This window comes from Neofelis nebulosa, chromosome 3 (assembly GCF_028018385.1).
Source record: "Neofelis nebulosa isolate mNeoNeb1 chromosome 3, mNeoNeb1.pri, whole genome shotgun sequence".
Classification (NCBI taxonomy): Eukaryota; Metazoa; Chordata; class Mammalia; order Carnivora; family Felidae; genus Neofelis; species Neofelis nebulosa.
Window position 1 is genome coordinate 151,801,666 of NC_080784.1, and position 18,824 is coordinate 151,820,489.

At 34.7% G+C, this 18,824-nt stretch overlaps 1 protein-coding gene across 2 annotated transcripts in view; it reads left to right on the forward strand.

Annotated features, from left to right (window-relative positions):
• Positions 1–17,355, forward strand: part of UBA6 (ubiquitin like modifier activating enzyme 6) — an 86,245-nt gene extending 68,890 nt beyond the window's left edge. For both annotated transcript variants that reach the window (XM_058722398.1, XM_058722399.1), the window contains 10 exons: positions 1,464–1,515; positions 1,604–1,667; positions 2,486–2,555; positions 3,090–3,161; positions 5,763–5,880; positions 7,305–7,498; positions 8,539–8,666; positions 11,761–11,848; positions 12,013–12,107; positions 15,155–17,355. In XM_058722398.1, coding sequence (XP_058578381.1) covers positions 1,464–1,515; positions 1,604–1,667; positions 2,486–2,555; positions 3,090–3,161; positions 5,763–5,880; positions 7,305–7,498; positions 8,539–8,666; positions 11,761–11,848; positions 12,013–12,107; positions 15,155–15,290 — 1,017 coding nt within the window. In that variant the 3' untranslated portion in view covers positions 15,291–17,355. The remainder of the gene's footprint in view (positions 1–1,463; positions 1,516–1,603; positions 1,668–2,485; positions 2,556–3,089; positions 3,162–5,762; positions 5,881–7,304; positions 7,499–8,538; positions 8,667–11,760; positions 11,849–12,012; positions 12,108–15,154) is intronic.
• The last annotated feature ends 1,469 nt before the right edge of the window (positions 17,356–18,824 follow it).

Here is an 18,824-nt window from a genome sequence, read left to right on the forward strand (position 1 = left end):
CCCCGCGTCAGGCTCTGGGCTGATGGCTCGGAGCCTGGAGCCTGTTTCCGATTCTGTGTCTCCCTCTCTCTCTGCCCCTCCCCCGTTCATGCTCTGTCTCTCTCTGTCCCAAAAATAAAATAAAATAAAAAAAAAAATGTTGAAAAAAAAAAAAATTTAAAAAAAAAAAAAAAAAAGAAAATAAGGAATACATTTTATCAGTAGTCTAAAACAAGTTTGTTCAGAATAAAGCAAGAAATTGAGAAAATAGATTCAGTCAGAAATTGTGTTGAATTTCGCCTTGCCCATCCATATTCAAAATCACATTTTATATCTGTTTGGTGTCTCTTTCCTCATTTGTAAGATGGGGATATTAAATTGGTGTGTAATTTATATGGTAGTGTGAGGATCAAATGAGTTAATACCTGCGAAGCATTTTGAGTAGAACCTAGCCCAGAAATGCTCACTATTAGCTGTTATTCCCATCCCCTATTACTTGCACTCGCTAGAATGTGTCCTGCCCTCTCTCCTGAGCCTCTCCCCATCTTCAGGCTCATACCTATCAGAATATAAAGTAAGTTAATCTTTTTTAAAAAAGTCTTTTGATTACATTTATCCTTGCCTTTCCCTTCCTTCTTTGCTACTTAGAAAAGGGGTCTTATACTTAGTGTTGCTACTTCCTCATCCAGTTAACGTGTCTTCTTTCCCCACTCCTATTCACATTATTTTTACCATTTTAATCAATGACCTCTTGTCTCAAAATCTGAAGAAGTCTTTTTAGTCCTGATTATCTTTTGTACTTTTTTAAAGCTTTTTTCTGGAAAAATTCTACTGTAGAAAGTAGAAAAAATAGTATAATGTAATCTTCATGAATCTGTCACCCAGGTTTAACAAATTTTGTTAATTTTGTATCAATTTGTAGATAATCTTGTTTCATCTTTATACCTCCCCAGATGGTTTTGAAGCAAATCTCAAACATCATTTATCATTTCTAAATACAAAATGCTGTATATTTTTACCGGTTTAATTTTTATTTTAAGGATTAGCTCTTTGAAAGGAGCATAATGGTATGTAAAATATGCCGCCTTTTGTGTAAAAAGGTATAAAATACAGGTACCTGGGTAGCTCAGTCAGTTAAACGTCCGACTCCTGATCTCTGTTCAAGTCTTGATGTCAGAGTCATGAGTTCAAGTCCCAAGATGGGCTTTGTAATTAAGCCTACTTTTAAAAAAAAAGGAGTAATGTATATTCATGTTTGTTGTGTATGCAAAGAAAAAAAAAACTATATTGATTAAAAAAAAAAAAGTAGCAATAGAAGTTATTCCAGGTATAGGGGGCCGTGACAAGACAATGGACAGAGGGAGTATAAGAGTGGCTGGAAACTTCACTCTATATCTTTTTGTGTGTTGAGATTTTTTTTTTTTTTTTTTTTACCTCAGATAATGTTAAGTAATGATTTTTTTAATTGATTTTTTTTTCTTTAGGCTCTTCAGCTTCTTCACTGCTTTCCTCTAGACACACGATTAAAAGATGGCAGTAAGTGTAACCAAGTGTTGAGAAGAACAATTAATATAATTTATTACGGGATAAATACAATGAAAATAATATCTGTGTCTTGTTTTAGGTTTGTTTTGGCAATCACCAAAGAGGCCTCCATCTCCAATAAAATTTGATTTAAATGAACCTTTGTAAGTATTTATATCCAGCTTTATATGCATCCTTTGTTGTAAATTTCTTGACTGAGTATAGTTTTACATGGCAGGGTGAAAACTTCAGGCTCTTTAAGTGTTAAATTAGTGCATCCCTGTTAATCTAAGAGTTAGCTCATTAGTCTGGCCAACAAAGCCAGCCACAGCCCTTCTCCCCAACATACGTGAATCTATTTATTTACATGGTAAAATAACTTCTTTATTTTTATCTTCTCTAAAGCAGATCCGAAGTGTTACCTCTTTGACTTTATCCATAAGAAAAAAAACAAGAAATGACAACAAATGTTTTCATATTATATGAAGCCAGTATTTAAAAAACTTTAGTTATATATCAAACATTGAGCCTGTTAACCTTCCTTTCAACAAGTAACTCCATTTAATCTCCTCATCTGGTGCTTATGTTAGGCTTCTAGTCACCTTATCCTGACTGCTTCTCCTGTAAAACTTACTTTTGTTTTTACCAAAGTCACTTGCTTAAGTTGAGCCTAATGTATGCTCTTTAAAACCAAATTTCTAATTTTTTTATGAATTAAATTTTCTTTCACTAGTCTAATTTTTCTACTTTTTGCCCCTCCTCTCCTGAACATTACTACTTATGAGGATAAATAGCTAATGTTTCTTATAGCTTCTGAAATGCTTTGGTCTAGACCAGGACTTCATTGCCTAACTTTTAAATATTCCTGTAACAAAAGTTCTGTGATTATTTTCTTCAGCATTTCAAAAGACTATAGTTTTTGATGAATTAAACACCTTTAAAACTGTGCATTCACACTTTGCTTTATTTTTTATTTCAAAAGGCACTTCAGTTTTCTTCTGAATGCTGCAAAACTGTATGCTGCAGTCTATTGCATTCCATTTACAGAAGAGGTAAGATAACCTTCAAGCTCTAGTAAGTGATACAAAACCAGGTAAAAATTAGATGACCTAGCAGCTAATTGCATCACCTACATTCATCTTGAACCACTTAAATATTTTTCTGCTTCCAAAGGTATGAATTCCATTTATTTATTTATTTATTTTATTGAATCAACATTTATTGAGTATAACTTTGTGCAGGGAACTTTATAAAACAATGATGAGATAGTCTCTGACCTCAGAGCACTCAGTCTGATACAACCAGTCCCAAAATTACCTTTTTAAAATGAATGGAAAGAACTAAGATTTCAGGTTTGTTGACCAATAAGTACTTTTTCACCCATACCACCCCTGCCCCCCCCCAGCCTTTATGGATGATATTTCTATAGAATAAAGGTAAATGTCACAAATAGATGTGTTCTAAATAGTCAGATGATAAATTATTCAAATATTTTAGTATGATAAAGGACCTTATTAGTCCAGAATTTTTTAGAATTCAGAATTTTTAAAAATGTTTGTTGATAAAATTACTTTTTAACAAAACAGGACTTATCAGCAGATGCCCTCTTGAATATTCTTTCTGAAGTAAAGATTCAAGAATTCAAACCTTCCAACAAGGTATGTTTAGAAATTTATTCACTCAGCAAATAGTTATTGAAATTTTACTAGTGTCAAGTCCCATTCTCAACCTGGAGAATCCCATAGTAAACAAAACAGAATTCTTGCTGTTATGGATGTTATATCGTCTAATGCACCACAGGCAGACTGTTAAAAAAAAAAATGCTATTACATAATATTACAATAGGACTTAGTGCTAAGAACCAAAAATAAAACAAGGAAAAGAAATAAAGGATGATGAAACCGGTTTCATTTTATGTGGGATAAAAGGGGAAAGCCTCTGTGATATGGTAACATTTGGGCAGAAACCTGAAGGAAGCAATAGAGTGAGCCATGCTATTACGTGTTGAAAGAATAATGCACATAAGCAGAAATAAGTTCAGAGAAAGGCCTTAAAAGATTTGAAGGCCAGGATTTTTCTGAAAGAGAATATTCAAGAAGATTGATAGACAGATATGAGAGATACTTGGGGTTATGATAAGTACTTCATGATTTATTAGGAGATAAGCCAGTGGAGGATTTTAAGCAGAGGACGCAATCTGGCTTATATTTAAAAGGCTGACTCTGCCTGTTGTGTTAAGAATGATTGTATGGGACATGAGAAAGGAAACATGTAAAGCTATTAGGAGGATATAGGCAAAAGATGATGGTGGTTTGATGAAGTAGTTGGTAACAAGTAAGTTACAATAAGATTCTGGATTCTGGTATATTTTGTAGTAGCCCTGACAGGATTTGAAAGGGATTGGAATTAGAGTGTACGAGGAAAAAAAGATTGTTTATTTTTTTAGTTGAAATAAGAAGCACAATTAATAGCTCCAGGTAAGGAGAAGTTTAAGGAAGTTTGAGCAGAGGAAAAAAGGTGTGAAATAATTGTTCAGGGCGATGGGAAAGTCAGAGAATTTTGAGTAGAATTTTGAAACAGTGCTAAGGATGCACTTAATATTAGTCCACTTAATGTATTACATTCAAATGTGGCTGGGGAAAAAAGGCATTTAGTTGCCTAAGTATTTTTCACATAGTCATTGTATGACTTTTTGTATACACTCTAAAAATCATCCACAAACACTCTTTTGTTCCCCTTACCCCCTAGCTATATTGGAAAATAGGGAATCATGATTTCCTCCCCATAAAATTCAAATAGGAAATGGTGTCTGCAGTCTTCTAGTCTGCATTTTTATTTTAGAGTAAAGGAAAACTTAACAGCTGTTTGATTTTGTACAGTAAATGGGTTTGCTGAATGAAATGTTCATAACTTGTAGTTTATCAAGAATAAAAGAACAGGGAGGTAAACAGAATTCCTATATAAAGAAGCTTCTGGTTATGGAATTAATAAGTCAAGGGAATAAAAGGTACAGCATAGGGAAGATAGTCCACAATACTGTAATAGCGTTCTGTTGTAACAGATGGTAGCAACACTTGTGAGCACAGCGTAACTTACGGAGAAGTTGAATCACCATGTTGTACACCTGAAAGTAATGTAACATTGTGTGTCAACTATATTCAAATAAAAAAAAATTTTTTAAACAAAAAGAAGTTTCCTAGCCCGCATTCCTAGTGGACAGAGCTGCTAGACAGAAGCCAAAAGAATTATGTGTCAATAACTTTTCTGGTCTTAATAGCTCTGCAGTGTTTTGTGGCTTCAGTTGCTTCTTTCTATACCAGAGTTTTGGTGTAATAAATTGTCCTGAGCAATTTAGCTACATACAGTTTTAGCTTTAACATGAATTAATGAGCTTTTCACAACTTCTTGAAGCAACTCACACTGAAACTTCAGAGTCTGGCACTTCTAGTTAACAGATGGCAAAAATATCAACTAGTTACTCTGACAAATAAAAGTTTCTGCCTCCTTAACTCTTTAATATTTCCTAAATACTTACAATAATATTTAATCTGTAAAAACACAAGTTGAATGTATAAAATACAAAGAAATAGTATTTTTAATTAGTGATGATGTAGATGGTTTTTTAGTTTGAAAATACGAACTTTACTGCCCTTGTGGAATGTCTAATTAGTAATTTCTTAAAGATAAATTACTTGCAAGTGCTGCTCTGAGCATGCACCTATATGAAGGAAGACATGTTCTTTAGGAAAGAACCTCTTGTCAGCAATCAATAAATATTTAAAGAGGCCCATTTTATATATTTTATGATTTATTTAGAGACAGAAAACAGCTCTGCACTAGTTAGAGCTATGCAATTTGGTTTCAAGTAGATTTGTCAGAATCACAGACTGTTGATTAATATTAACTTTATTTTGCCGGGGAATTTTAAAAGGGATCCATATGAGCTCAGATCTTATAAGCTATTCAGTAAATATTTTAACACTACCAAATTTGTATTAGATATTTTGAAGTTGTCTCTGTGAACAACATAAAGATCCCTGTTCCCTGTTTACATGTCAATGTAAGCAGATAGATAGTAAAACAAATACATAAACAATATTATTTACTAACAGAAGGTGTAAAATACATTGGACCATAATAATTAATAATGTGACTAAACTATACAGAGGGAATATCTTCTGTGTGTGATCTGTTTAGTAAAACAGATCTGGTATAAGATATGATAACATTAATGATAATGCATGTCCATGTATTTAAAGGTTGTTCAAACAGATGAGACTGCAAGGAAACCAGAGCAGGTTCCTATTAGCAGTGAAGATGAGAGGAACGCTATTTTCCAGCTAGAGAAGGCTATTTCATCTAATAAAGCCACCACAAGTAAGGGGAAATCTTTATAAAAATGGTTTGGACTGGAAACAATTTTTATTTTCACTAACTCTACACCCAAAAGCTTATGGGACTAAATAATAGCTACAATATTAATGATGATAATTGAATTCATGATCATATGAAAGTCACTGTTGATCTTTAACTGTGACTAAATTCATTATTTTTTTCACCATTGCCCTACCCTCATTTGCTGAATTGTAAATCTGCTTTATTGTCGTTGTTCTGATTGTTTTAGTCCTTGAGGTTGTACTGTGTGATTCTTTTTTTAATGTTTATTTATTTTTGAGAGATAGCGTGTGTGCACAAGTGAGAGAACGGCAGAGAGAGAGGCAGAGGGAATCCCAAGCAGGCTCTGCACGGTCAGCATGGAGTTCTATATAGACTAACACTTAGACCCAGTTAAGTCACTAGGATAAAAAACTATAGACAGATTTCTTCTTGGCTTTTTAGTCTTTATAGTTACAGGGAATACATACAATCTGACCTAAATGGTTTTAAACAGAAGGAAACCAAACTTTTATTCCTTAAAAACAGTCATTCGCTCATGGATTTTAGACCTGCTCACCATCTTTTATTTACATAAATCAGTAGTTGCCAAACTTTCAGGATTGTTGTGCACAGACAGTAAAATTCAGGGAAAAAAAAACATCCTAGGCTAGCCACCTATTTATCCTGCAAATAAAATATAGATGTGTTAATTTAATAATTACAATTCTGGAAGAAAACTTACTTCCATTTCTTACTTTCTCATTTCGTAACATATCAAACTACACCTATCTATAGAATGATTTTTGAGAACCACTAATGTAGAAATATTTCAGATACATATTTTTATTGGATTAACTAATCCTATTAGTTATCAGAGGCAAAATGTTTCAGGGTAATATTTATGGAATCAATTTTTGAATAGTACCCAATGTTAACTGTTTTAATCATAAACAACAGCAGATGTGGTACATGGCTTTCTTATTTTCTGTCTCTTAGAAAGGTTTTTTTAATATAGAAACTTCTCTGATTTAGTGATAATCAAAGCCATGTACCATATCATTTCCATATTCTTCAGTAACTTTAATTTCCTAGATCTTACTTGTGTTTTTCAGTCATTTAAAAACATAAAGAAGGAATATTTAAGAGTAGTGAATCCACATTTCTTTTTACCTAATAAAACCTTCACAAGGGACGCCTGGGTAGTATAGTCGGTTTAACATCCAACTTTGGTTTTGACTCAGGTCATAATCTCATGGCTCATGGGATCTCTCCATGCTGTGAGCATGGAACCTGCTTGGGATTCTCTCCCTTCCTCTGTCTGAACTTCTTGCACTCATGCTCGCTTGCTCTCTCTCAAAATAAATAAGTAAATAATAACCCTTACAAGTTACTACAAAACTTTATTTTTCTGGTGTTATGATTAGGTGACCTTCAGATGGCGGTGCTTTCATTTGAGAAAGATGATGATCACAATGGACACATAGATTTCATCACAGCTGCATCAAATCTTCGTGCCAAAATGTATAACATTGAACCAGCTGACCGTTTCAAAACAAAGCGCATAGCTGGTAAAATTATACCTGCTATAGCAACATCCACTGCTGCAGTTTCTGGCCTGGTGAGTTTATTCTTTGAATGGAAATGCTTCTTTTTCATTGCCTCTTAACCTGTCTTCCCCATTATACCACCCTAGCCAGTCACTCAGATCTTAGAGAAGAAGGGATATATATTGATCTTATCATTTTAAATTTCAAGGTATTTCTAAAAATACATTAGACCACATTTTGAAGGTTAACAGATATACAAACATTTTAACATAAAAGTTAACCTTTTTCAGGGCACCTAGGTGGCTCAGTCGGTTAAACATCCAACTTCAGCTCAGGTCATGATCTCACAGTTCATGAGATCGAGCCTCGTGTCGGGCTCTGTGCTGACAGTGTGGAGCCTGGGGCCTGTTTTGGATTCTGTGTCTCCCTCTCTCCCTCTCTCTCTCTGTCTCTCTCTGTCTCTCTCTCTCTCTCTGCCTCTCCCCTGCTTGCGCTCTCTGTCTCAAAAATAACATTAAAAAAATTACCTTTTGTCAAAACAGTATAATTTTTCTTACAATAATCCTTTTAGTCATTCTTGTATCCTCCATATGAAACAGGTACTCTTTTTCTTGAATAAAATGAACTGCTTTAATGGTTGCTCTTTGATTATATTGGAGTTCAGTTCTTTGCCTTAAAAAAAAACGCAATTCCTGTTATTCAGATTTCTTAAAATTTAATCTTTCCTTAATAATTCAGAATCTTTAGGGTGGCCCTAGTCATTATGCTGTACTACAGTGTTATACTTAGAAGCTACATAATTATCTGCCCCCTTATTAAATGACTTTAGACTAGTGTATTTCTTGAGTTTGAGTGTCTTCCATGATAGGAATATTACATGATCAAGTGAATTTTTTAATGATTTTGTTCACCATATATAGAACAGTTGAAATTTTGAAAGTATGAGAATAAAAGTAGACAGATTTATAAGAAGTTTGCTATTTCAGTCCAGTAGCTGCTTTTACTCGTTACAGAAAAATGCTTGAGAGGAATATTGGAAAATTAAATAGATACATTTGAAGTCATAAAGTTTTAGGCTCTTTATATAATCAGATCACTTTCTTTTATCTAGGTTGCATTGGAGATGATCAAAGTAGCTGGTGACTATCCGTTTGAAGCTTACAAAAATTGTTTCCTTAACTTAGCCATTCCAATTATAGTGTTTACAGAGACATCTGAAGTAAGAAGAACTGAAATCAGGTATGCTTGAAGGTCTATTTCTCTTGCATAATTAGAATGAAATAAAATTTTTACCTTCTAAAAGGAAAAAGTTATAGTTTTTCCTCCCTTTTCTTCTATATATTTAAATCCTTGCCATCACCTCAGGATTAGATCAGTGGGGTGCCTGGTTGGCTCAGTCGGTTAAGTGTCCGAATCTTGATTTTGGCTCAGGGCATGTTGTGAGATCAAGCCCCAAGTGAAGCCTGCTTAAGATTCTCTCTCCCTCTTCCTCTGCCCCTCTCCCACCCATGCTCTCTGTCTCTCTCTCTTTAAAAACAAAATAAAAAAAAGTCAAAATGTCATCTTCATAAAGCATTTCTTTTTTTTTCAATTGAGACATAAATTGGCATGCATTAGATTAGTTCCAAGTGTGCAACACAGTGATTTGACACCTGTATGTATTAAGAAATGATCACAGGCGCACCTGGGTGGCTCAGTGAATTGAGCATCTGACTCTTGATTTTAGCTCAGTTCATGATCCCAGGGTCATGGGATAGAGCCCCACCTTGGGCTCTCGCTGAGCATAGAGCCTGCCTAAGATATGCCTTCTCCCTCTCTCTCTTCTTCTCCCTCTCCCTCTCTCCCTCTCTCCCTCCCTCCCTCTCCCTCTCTCCCTCCCTCTCCCTCTCTCCCTCTCCCTCTCTCCCTCCCTCCCTCTCCCTCTCTCCCCCCTCCCTCCCTCTCTCTCCCCCCTCCCTCCCTCTCTCTCCCCCCTCCCTCCCTCTCTCTCCCCCCTCCCTCCTTCTCTCTCCCTCCTTCCTCTCTCCCCCTCTCCCCCACCACTCACGCGCTCTCTAAAATAAAATAATAATAAATAAACCACAAGTTTAGTCAACATCATCACCATATGTATTTAGCAAATTTGTTTTCCTTGTGATAGTCTTTTAAGATCTACTGTTAGCAACTTTCGACTAGACAGTATAGTTAACTGTAAGCACCATGCTGTACATTACATACCTATGACTAACTCATCTTAAAGCTGGAAGCTTGTACCTTTGGACTCCCTTTGCCCATTTTGCTCATCCCCCACCTCCAGCGACTACCAATCTGTTGTCTATCTATGAGCTCAGTTTGGGTTTTGTTTTGTTTTTCTTTTAAGGTTCCACATATAAGTAATATCATACAGGTACTTGTCTTTCTCTGTCTGACTTATTCACTTAGCATAATGTCCTCGAGATCTATCCATGTTGTTGCAAATGACACAATTTTTTTTTATGGCTGAATTCTATTCCTGTGTGTGTGTCACATTTTCTTTATCCATTCACCCATTGATGGACTTAGGTTGTTTCTATATCTTAGCTGTTATGAATATTGTTCTAGTGAACATGGAGGTGCTGATAAGTTTTGGAGTTGTTTTCATTTTTTTTTTGTATAAAAACCCAGAAGTTTGAATTTCTGGATCATATGGCTGTTCTATTTTTAATATTTTGAGGAACTTTCATACTGTTCTCCAGAGTGGCTGCACAAGTTTGCATTCCCACCAACAGGGCACAAGGGTTTCTTTTTCTCCACATCCTGTCAACACTTGTTATTTCTTAACTCTTTGATACTAGCCTTCCTAGCAGGTGTGAAATAATACCTCATTATGGGTTTTTTTGATTTGCAGTTCCCTGATACTTAGTGGTGTTGAGCACCTTTTCGTGTACCTATTGGCCATCTGTATGTCTTTTTTGGAAAGTGTCTATTCAAATCGTCTACCCATTTTTTTATCAGATTGTTTGGTTTTTTGCTATTGAGTTGTATGAGTTCTTTATGTATTTTGGATATTCACCCCTTATCAGATACATCATTTGCAAATATTTGTTTCCATTCAGTAGATTGCCTTTTCATTTTGTTGATGGTTTTCTTTGCTGTGCAGAAGATTTTTAGTTTGATGTAGTCCCATTTCTCTGCTTTTGCTTTTGTAATAAAATCCAAAATACTATCACCAAGACTGATGCAAGAAGCTAACTACTATGTTTTTTTCGAGTTTTATGGTTGCAGTTCTTTCATTCGGGTATTTAATCCATTTTGAGTTAATGGGGGTCAGACTTACAATCCTAAGATCAAGAGTCACATCTTTTACCACACTGAGTCAGCCAGTCATCCTTGAGTTAACTTTTGTGTGTTGTAAGATAGTGGTCCAATTTTATTCTTTTGCTTTATGCAAAGCATCTATGACTAAACTAGCCATAGAACTCTCACATTTAATCTACCACATTATTTAGCATTGTACTTTCTTATTGTTTCATCTATGTTTTCCTAATTCAGATGAGTTAGAAGCCACTGTGGTGTCTGAATAATATGTCATGAGATTTAGTATCTAGTTCTAAAAACTATGTGACAGAGCAGAAGAATTCCCCTGGACCTCCATTTTTCACTTTCAGATTAACAACAACCAAAAATTTGAAAACATCTATCTCGGCAAGAATGTGAAAGCCCTCTCCTCATATATTACCGATGAGAGTATAAAATAGTGTAATCCATAGTAAGGGAAATGTGCTATATGTCAAATTTACAGATACATTTGCACTCATCTCAAATAGTACATTTATAAGATATTTATTCTGGCCTTGTTTATCATAGCCAAAGATTGAAACAGTGATAGACTAGAACGTCCACACAGGAAACCCATGCAGCCATTTAGAGAGAGAGAGAATGGTTTCACTAAGACACATAGATTCATTTTGAGACACTGGAAGGATCAACAAGGTACTGATAACAGTGGTTACTTTGAGGGCGCCTGGGTGACTCAGTCAGTTAAGCATCTGACTGTTGATTTCAGCTCAGGTCATGATCTGGCAACTCGTGAGTTCGAGCCCCTCATTAGGCTCTGCACTGACAGTGTGGAGCCTGCTTGGGATTCTCTCTTCCCCTGTCTCTGCCCTTCCTCTCCCCCCCCCCCTTAAAAGAAATAAATAAACTTAAAAAAAAGCGGTTACTTTGTGTGGTGTCTTGGGGAGATAAGTTGTATTTTTCTTTTTCCCCTGTATCATTATGTAGCTAAATCACAAATAATGGACTTCAGGGTTTTTTATTATTACTAAAGGGAAAAAAATTACGATGTTTTGTTTTTAATATTTTTCTACAACAGAAATGGAATATCATTTACAATTTGGGACAGATGGACTGTACATGGAAAAGAAGACTTCACCCTCTTGGATTTCATAAATGCAGTCAAAGTGAGACACTTATTTACTTAGTTCATTAGTTGGAGGTTTTCATAAATAATATTTAGCAGAAGTTTGTTTGCTGTCCTTTTACTGATTGTAAAACATTGTCACCCAGCATTTTATATTTGGACATAGCTCTTATTGTTTCTCTTTTGGGTATTCTTCACATTTAGGAGAAGTACGGAATTGAACCAACGATGGTGGTGCAGGGAGTCAAAATGCTTTATGTCCCTGTAATGCCTGGCCATGCAAAAAGATTGAAGTTAACGTAAGTAATGACCATTATACCAGAAGATTCACAACAATTAAAACATTAGGTGGATGCCCACTGGAAAATCAAATAGAGAGACTATCAAAGTTGAGAAAAAAGTATGTGATTTACTCCTGTGTAATGGCTGTAATAAAGATAGTAAATGTACCAAACTCAACAGGCTACCTCTCAAGAGAGATCCATAGGATTCACATATCCTTGTGAATTATTTGTAGTTCAGATTCAGTTTATAAGTTAATAAGCTTAGAAACACGATTTGGTTAATACACCACATAAAAGTAGAAACACATAATGACCAGGCTTATGAGACTGAAGTATAAAACAAAAATGCCAAATTGTTACTTTCATTCACTCAACAGATTTTTTTGAAGAGTGCCTCCTATGTGCCAGGTATTTTGTGGGCAGTAGGGATACAGCAGTGAGCAAAGTGAAGTCCATGCCCTAATTGAGTTTGCATAACAAAGTATGCAAACCTCTTGATAAGTATATCAGATGGTGGTAAGCACTGTGAAGAAAATAAAGCAGAATAAGGAGTGTTAAGTTGCTGTGGTATGTTGAGTAGTTCATGTATTCCCTCTGCCTGTCACATTCTCACCAGATACGGCGGCATTTGAGCAGAGACCTAAAGGAACAGAGGGAACAAAAAAGGCCAGTCTCAGCAGTGGTCTGCAAGGCCCTGCTTCTCAATTACCACTCTAAGTTTTATTCCTACTTTTCTCACTTGCTCACAATATTCCAGTTGTGCTAGCTTCCAGCTATTTTTTGAATAGTCCAGTCATACTCCTGCATGGGACTTTGGCTCTAATTATTCCAAAGAGGCCTCCCTGAACCCTATTTAAATATGTTTATGCTTCTCTGTCTCCTACCCACTAGAATGTAACCTTCACAGATGCAGGACTCTATAATTGATCTGGTCGTGGATGTATCTCAAGGACCTACAACAATGCCTGGCAGCAATAAATATTTGTCATTCATTTTGTAATATATTCAAATATCAAACAATTGTGTTGTACACCTGGAACTAATGCAATGTTATATGAATTATACCTTAATTAAAAATGTTTGGTTTTTTTAATAAAAATTAGCATAAAAATATTTGTCATATGAATAAATGAATCTGCATGATAGGTGCTTTAACCTATATGCAGTTTTAATTATCACCAATTAATGAGATTAATCACTTTTTAGTTATTATAATCCAGGCTTAATGATCTGTACTTTAAGAAACAAAATCACTATTACATAGAGAAAGGTTATTTTGCCTTATATTATTTTGTCATTAGAATCCCTGAGTATCTCTTGGATATGTGAATAATAGAATTTACTGTGTGCTGCCTAGATGAGAGTAGAATGTGTGGAATTTAAAATTTGCTGCAAATAATTCACAATAAGTGCTTTATAGAGTTGGCTAGTATTCGCCATCTCCAGCATGATAAACTTTGTGAATGTTATTTTTCATTTTATTACAGTTTTCATTTAGCAGATAAGTACTAAGTACCTATCAAGTGGCTAGATAAGCTTGGCTTTGGAAAGATCAGGGTTCACATCCATCCCCAGCTACTTACTTGTTTTGTCACATTGAGGAGCTTACTGAACTTTTTTGAAACTTAGTTCTTGATCCATAAATGGAAATGATTGTGCCCATAGCTATTAAACATTGAAATAATAATAAAGACTAGCAATGTAATAGCAACCAAGAACTATTCCATAAATGTTACTCCTGTTAATATTTTGTCATTATACCTCTTTATCAAGTAGCCTGTGCCCTCAGGGAATTCCCATTCTACTGTGAGAAAATGACATGTTAATCATTAAAATGTAATTGAATAATCAGTATAATAAAGATTTTTACAGAACACTGTAGGCACTACTTAAAACTTCACCTTAGGCTAGATTTCATTTGAACTACCTTTGAAAAAGGATATCAGGCAAAAGTGATAGCTTTTCTAAAAGCATGCAGCTAATAAAAAGTGTGCATGATCTATTTGGGAAATCAGTATTCTGGATTGACTCAAGGATGAGATGGTAAGAATGAGAAGTTATAAATGGGACAAAATACCTTTGTAAAATGGAAAGAACTATTATTGAGGATTAAATAGATTACATAGTTGAGAGTTTAGCGTGAGATAGATACATGGTATAAGTATATTATTAAGCAAGAGAGTAAAATCAAATTTACGTTTTAAGAGGATTCTGGCAACAGCAGAGATTGGAGGTAGGAGACAGCTGGATCGAAGCTAATCCAGTAATCTGAGGATATATAGATGATGATTTGATTTAAGACAGTATCAGTGACAATAGCAATAATAAAGTTTTTTTAGTGAATGGGATATACATGGGATATAAGACAAAGGTAAAACTTAAGAATGTCTTTCACTGTGATTAGCTTGTATTTGAAGATTTAAATCTAGTTTGCTTTTTACTTTTCACATAGAAATGCTTGAGAAGAATTTTTGATGCCTCCACACTCTATAAGGGAGTATGAGGATAATTCATTTTCCTTAATGTTTATTTATTTTTGAGAGAGAGAGAGAAAGGGAGACAGAGTGTGAGCAGGGGAGGGGTAGAAAGAGAGGGAGACACAGAATCTGAAGCAGGCTCCAGGGTCTGAGCTGTTAGCACAGAGCCCGATGCGGGGCTCAAACTTGGAAACAGTGAGATCATGACCTGAGCCGAAGTCGGATGCTTAACCGACTGAGCCACCCAGGCGCCGGAGGATAATTCATTTTTAAAAACATTGTTTACATTTTGGTTTTGTGTGTGGGGTTTTTTGTTTGTTTGTTTTGTCTTGTAACAAATGGTCTCTATTCTTTATCAGTACTAGCAGTGTTCCAAATTGATTCACTGTTAGGTAGATGAGTATCTTGAGTTTAGTGCTTTTAGTAAAGAAAAATTATAATATATGAAAGCAGATGAATTCTTAGATTTAAAAATAAATGTAAAGTCTAGACATAAGTCCAGATTCTCTGGGCAACATTAAACAGCAAATCACTCTTCATTTTATAGAATTTACTAAATCATTTGTCCTTGATTATTTTTCTTAGAATGCATAAACTTGTGAAACCTTCTACTGAAAAGAAATATGTAGATCTTACTGTGTCATTTGCTCCAGACACTGATGGAGATGAAGATTTGCCTGGACCTCCAGTGAGATACTACTTTAGTCATGACACTGATTAACAGAAGTTCTCTTAAATTTACTCCAGGACTACTTGATTTTGAAAAGATTGCACTTAATTCAGGAATGAAAATATTAACTCATAGTATTATGGATTTCTCTTTGATGAAGCCTTAATTTAAGGGAAACGTCATAGAAGACTACAGTGAAGAATTGTAAAGCATTTTGGAATATAATATATACTTGTCTAGTGCTTCATATGTGGATATGATCACAAGCAATTTTGAACTGGACTGCTATTTTATAATGCTTACAAAAAATTAGTGTGTTAACCTCTGGATGAGATGAAGAAAAAAATGTATGTATACATCACCAGAAGAGATAAAAGATCAAGAAATTGAAAGTAACAAATGCAAATATCCAAGAAGTTTAATCTTATTTTATGAATTTCTTTTTGTGCACTATTTGAGGCCCAGTTTCTCCATACAAATAGTGTTTGGCACCCTGCACCTCTCATAATTAGGCTTTGAGTTTAACACCAGTGGGAAGAGGAGAGATGGTAGCAGTGGATGAAGAGTAGACATTTTAAATTGTACAGGTACAGTTTACTGTCCTGAACCTCTGCTAATTTAACCAGAGTTTGTTAATATCACTGTCTTGCAAAAACCAGGATCTTTGTTGATAACATCAGTGTTGTAACCCATGAGCAGTAGGTCGGATGACAAATGTTAACTTGGATTAAATGTGAACAGATAAATGCAGCTAATCCTTTGATTCTTCAGTATGCCTTCTAATGTGGCTATTTTATTTATTTGGAACTCTAAACCTGACTGTCATAGTATAGAAGACTAAAAGGTCTTGTAAAGGGAGTATCCTTAGAAGTAGATGAAAACTAGAAATTAAAAAAAAAAAAATCATTACTAGTTGAGTCTTGATTTTTTTTTTCTTCCAACAACCTAATGGACAGAAAAAAATATTTTATTTTAAAGGGAAACATATTTTATTCTGCATTCCCAGAAAGGGTGTTGACAAAGATAAAAATTTATTTTTTTAGGTCTTTATTGATAGAATCTTTCTGTTTTCTGATAGGAGATATTGCAGATAATCATTATAAATTCTTTCATTAAAATGACATAAAATGTACTCTCGCTGTAAACTTGGTAAAAATGGCAAGTGTTTTTTTAATTTCTAAAGCTATCATGCATTCTAAAGCAGTTGGCATTTTATAACCACAGGAAGTCATTTCCCTCTAGCTGCTTCTCTTCTGATCTCCTGTTCAGACCATTAATAAGTACTTTGATAAACTAAAGACTAGATTCACATCAGTATTACTCCTCTTTGGTATCTTTTTATACTCTCTACTTAACTTTCCTTTTATTTCATTTATAAATAGTTGAAATTACTTGGTCAACCACCTGTATTGCTTTATTCTTTTGTAAAACTATCATCCAGTTGGGAAAACATATTTGGGAGTGGAGGGTAAGTTTGTATGAATAAAAGTATATTCTGCATTGGAGGCAAGGATAAGTGGACAGGTTGAGTTTAAAGGAAATGGATACCTTTGAAATAAGTAATTTTTGTTCAAGTATAATGTTTAAAATTAATTTCTTAAAGTTGAATTCAGGAACACCAGAGCTCTATGGCTTGGAATTCTTGAGGCTAGCAATAATAAAAGGACTTTTCTGTAAGAAGCCTCTTCCCCACTTTCAATTTCCTTTGTATGATAGATATGCTTATATTTTATCTAAATCTCCACATCTCTTCAGAAGTAAATTTGGAACCATGCTATCAGCTTTTATTTATAGTAACTAGTGCTTTAATAGATACAAACAAAACCAACAGGATTAAGTTCATTTTATGATTAAACCTGAAATCATTTCATCATTTTTCCCCCTGTAGGTAATGGTTATTGCCATTAATTTCTATTTAGTTCTAAGCGGGAAAGCCACGGTGAAGTTAATGACAGGGTTTTTTTGGTTTTTTTTTTTTTTTCATTATCTGTTTTATCTCTGTACCGTGAGATCACTTTGGGTGATTAAAATACCAGGTGCAAAAATTATTTGATTTTGTATGATACCACTGAGTCATTTTTTACTTATTAAAAATAAATTAAGATATTTGACAGTATCTTTGTAAATCTTGTCCCATGGTTGACTCCAGAGATTCCAGTTTTGCTATTCGTTTTATGAGTGGTGTTACTTTGGTGTTTTCTAATTTTCAAGTTTTGCAATCATGGAGATACAACAGTCACTGGGTATAGAGGAACGTTACCTCAAAGTGCTTTTGGATTCTGGAAATTCTGTTAAAACAATTGAGGGAAAATAATAACCATGTAAAACCTAGAAGATCTGGTTAAATCTCACACTATTGGTTGCAGTTGTCTAAAGTATAGTCCTTTTTAAAATTTTTTTTTAATGTTTATTTTTTGAGAGAGAGAGAGAGAGAGAGAGACAGAGTGTGAGCGGGGTAGGGTCAGAGAGAGTGGGAGACACAGAATCCAAAGCAGGCTCCAGGCTTTGAGCTGTCAGCACAGAGCCGGACATGGGGCTCGAACTCACAAACTGTGAGATCATGAAATGAGCTGAAGTCGGTTGCTCAACCAACTCAACCACCCAGGTGCTCCAAAGTATAATCCTTTTTAAAGTTCAAAACAGTTGTGGTACTCAGTAATTTCCTGTGAATGGTCCCAAAGCTAGAATTTGGAAATAAGATATATATCTTTGTTTTCATGTTTTAACTATTGTAACACTTTCTGGTGGTACCAGTGATGAGGCACAAAAAGGTCGGCAATGTTTAAACTCCACTATTAAATAATAGTAAAAATGAAAACAAAATTTTTCTCTTGAGAACTTAAGGAAAAATCTCAAGTAATTCCATGATGGAAGAAAAATTTAAATTACAAAAATTCATTGTGATTATAAATAATCATTTTGTATACAGTCACTAGGTATGGATTTAACTATTTTAACAAATTCAAAACAAATCAGGAAGTTGAAATCTTAGAGATCAGAGTATTCAATAGGTAATTTTCAGGTTCATTTTTCTCTTGGCATTTCTTAACTTTGTTTAAGTTGAGAAATACATATTCAAATATATGTACAAAAGAATATATAGAATATAAGTACACAGTTTAAAGATTAATTTTAAAGTGAGTGCTTGAGGCACGTGGTTGCCTCGGTCAGTTAAAGCAGCTGACTTCAGCTCAAGTCATGATCTCATGGTTGGTGAGTTCAAGCCCTACATCAAGCCCTCCGCCAACAGCAGAAAGCCTGCTTCAGATTGTCTCCCTCTCTCTCTGCCCCTCCCCCACTCTCAAGCACACATGCACTCTCTCTCAAAAATAAACATTTAAAAAATAAAGTGAGTGCCTGTATAATCAGCTATCAATCATATTTGACAGCAGCCCAGAAATGTCCCTGATAGTCCCTTCTCAATCACAATCAGCTTCCCTACACATACCCTCCAGCAATTACCATTATCCTACCATTCGTGATAATTCTTTGTTTTTACTTATATTGTTAACCACCTATCATGCACTTAAACAAGATAGTTTATTTTTGATAGGTTTTGAGCTTTATATAAATGGAATCAGACTT